Genomic DNA, 1,924 nt, shown 5'->3' on the forward strand with positions numbered 1-1,924 from the left:
TGTATTTGTACACGCAAGTTAGGCTTTCAAAGCGTTAGCGATATTATTATAAACACAAGTTAAATTTCGAAGTAATACATCCACGAAGTCTAGATTTCAGCCGTAGTTATATTTGTACACGCAAGTCAGGCTTTCAAAGCGATAGCGATATAGTTATAAACACAAGTTAAATTTCGAAGTAATATCTATATATTTGTACTGCACAAGATAAAAATGCTTACCGTTTTTTTTGTTTTTTTAGGTTAATCAGCAGTATTGGTTACCTTGTAATGATTTTTCCCAGTGTTTCCTTGAGGGCCATACTACACGCAGGTGTAAAGTCGTACCTTTTGTGCAGGATGTCCATGGAGTACTTTTAGAAGCCTTCCATGTACATCCTTCATCTGACAACTTTTAAAGCTCCCAGACCGGTACGATACACCTTACCTGTCGTATGCTCTGTGCACACGTTCTAGAATCCCACCAGTGACTTGCTGTCTACCATAAATTTTCCTCCGTCGCCAGGTCCAAAACTGAGCCGTCCAACGTTGATCACAACTAAACCGAAAAAGAGAGCGATTTCAGAAAAACATCGCCTTTTATTTGTTCTTGGTGACGCTTTAAATTCCGCTATCACCAAGTTTGCATTTTTTTTTATGTGTAAACATTGTTTTTGCATGTTTACCATTTTTACCCATGCTTATATTTTTTCTTTAAGTCTTTCAGTGCAGCATTGTTTTTGGCTGTTTACAATTTTTGCCCCTGCTTATATTTTTTTAAGTCTTTCTGTGCAGCATTGTTTTTGGCTGTTTACAATTTTTGCCCCTGCTTATATTTTTTTTAAGTCTTTCTGTGCAGCATTGTTTTTGGCTGTTTACAATTTTCATTGTTATAATTATTATTTGCACAAATACGTTAGGGCAGCGTGGTATTATGTAACCCTAATTTTTGTGCAGGGAAAAATTGGGTCGTTACAGTCTACAGTGCCCTGTTAGGATTCCAAGTTTTTCTTTTGATAGATTCATACAATCCTGGTATCTCTTATTGTTATAGGTACCAATAAGTGATTTGGATTATTTTAATCCTGGTATATTATCCCAGTTATCCTTTTTATTCTGGTTCCCCTTTATTTTTATGAGAGAAAAGAGCGTGTTATTTCTTAGTCCACAAAAAGGTTCCGGTCCCATCATCGGTGTGGTTGCCCCTTTCCTGGCTAGTTTATCCGCGTGTTCGTTTCCGCGTACTCCAGTATGTTCCGGTATCCAAAGAATCGACACTTGATTTGTTTCGCCAAGCACATTTAGCTTATCAAGGCAGTCTAACACCAGTCTTAAGGTCACCTGATGCGAGTCCAGTGCCTTGATCGCCGCTTGGCTGTCTGTCAGTATTGCAATATTTTTTCCCTGGTAATTCCGTTCAATATTGATGAGTACGCATTTCAAAATAGCGCAAATTTCCGCTTGGAAGATGCTAGTATATTTTCCCAGCGCTACTCAGTGCTTCTTGCCTGGTCCGATTGTACCCGCTCCGGCACATTCGTGCGTAAGCGAGCCGTCAGTGAACCATGCGATTGTACTCTTCGTTAGCTGGTAGGTTTGATTGATGCCCTCCCAGTTTCTTTTGTTGCTTATTTCAGTTCTAAAAAGCTTAGTAAAGCTGAACTTAGAATTCATTGTGTCCCATGGCATTGAAATTTCCGGACACTGCTTATCAAGATTTTCGAACTTCTTTCTATTAAGCCAGCTATCCGTTATATTTCCTTTCTTCATTCGAAGAATTGCCCTTTCCGCACGGGATCTGATGTATATCGGCAAGGGTGTGAGCTTTAGAAGGACCTCCATGGATGCTGTTGGACAAGTCCGCATGGCACCCATTATACATACGCATGTCAGTCTTTGTAGCCTGTTCAGTGCGTAAGAATTATTCTGTCTGGTTCCATTTTCCC

At 39.6% G+C, this 1,924-nt stretch overlaps 1 protein-coding gene across 1 annotated transcript; it reads right to left on the reverse strand.

Moving 5' to 3' along the window:
* Window positions 1-1,095: 1,095 nt before the first annotated feature.
* On the reverse strand, window positions 1,096-1,910 carry LOC119665219. Its single transcript, XM_038074507.1, has one exon. The coding sequence runs from the start codon at window positions 1,851-1,853 to the stop codon at window positions 1,473-1,475; it is 381 nt and encodes a 126-aa protein (XP_037930435.1). The 5' UTR covers window positions 1,854-1,910; the 3' UTR covers window positions 1,096-1,472.
* Between the last annotated feature and the right edge of the window lie 14 nt (window positions 1,911-1,924).

This window comes from Teleopsis dalmanni, unplaced genomic scaffold, assembly GCF_002237135.1.
Source record: "Teleopsis dalmanni isolate 2A unplaced genomic scaffold, ASM223713v2 unscaffolded_contig_3994, whole genome shotgun sequence".
Lineage (NCBI taxonomy): Eukaryota > Metazoa > Arthropoda > Insecta > Diptera > Diopsidae > Teleopsis > Teleopsis dalmanni.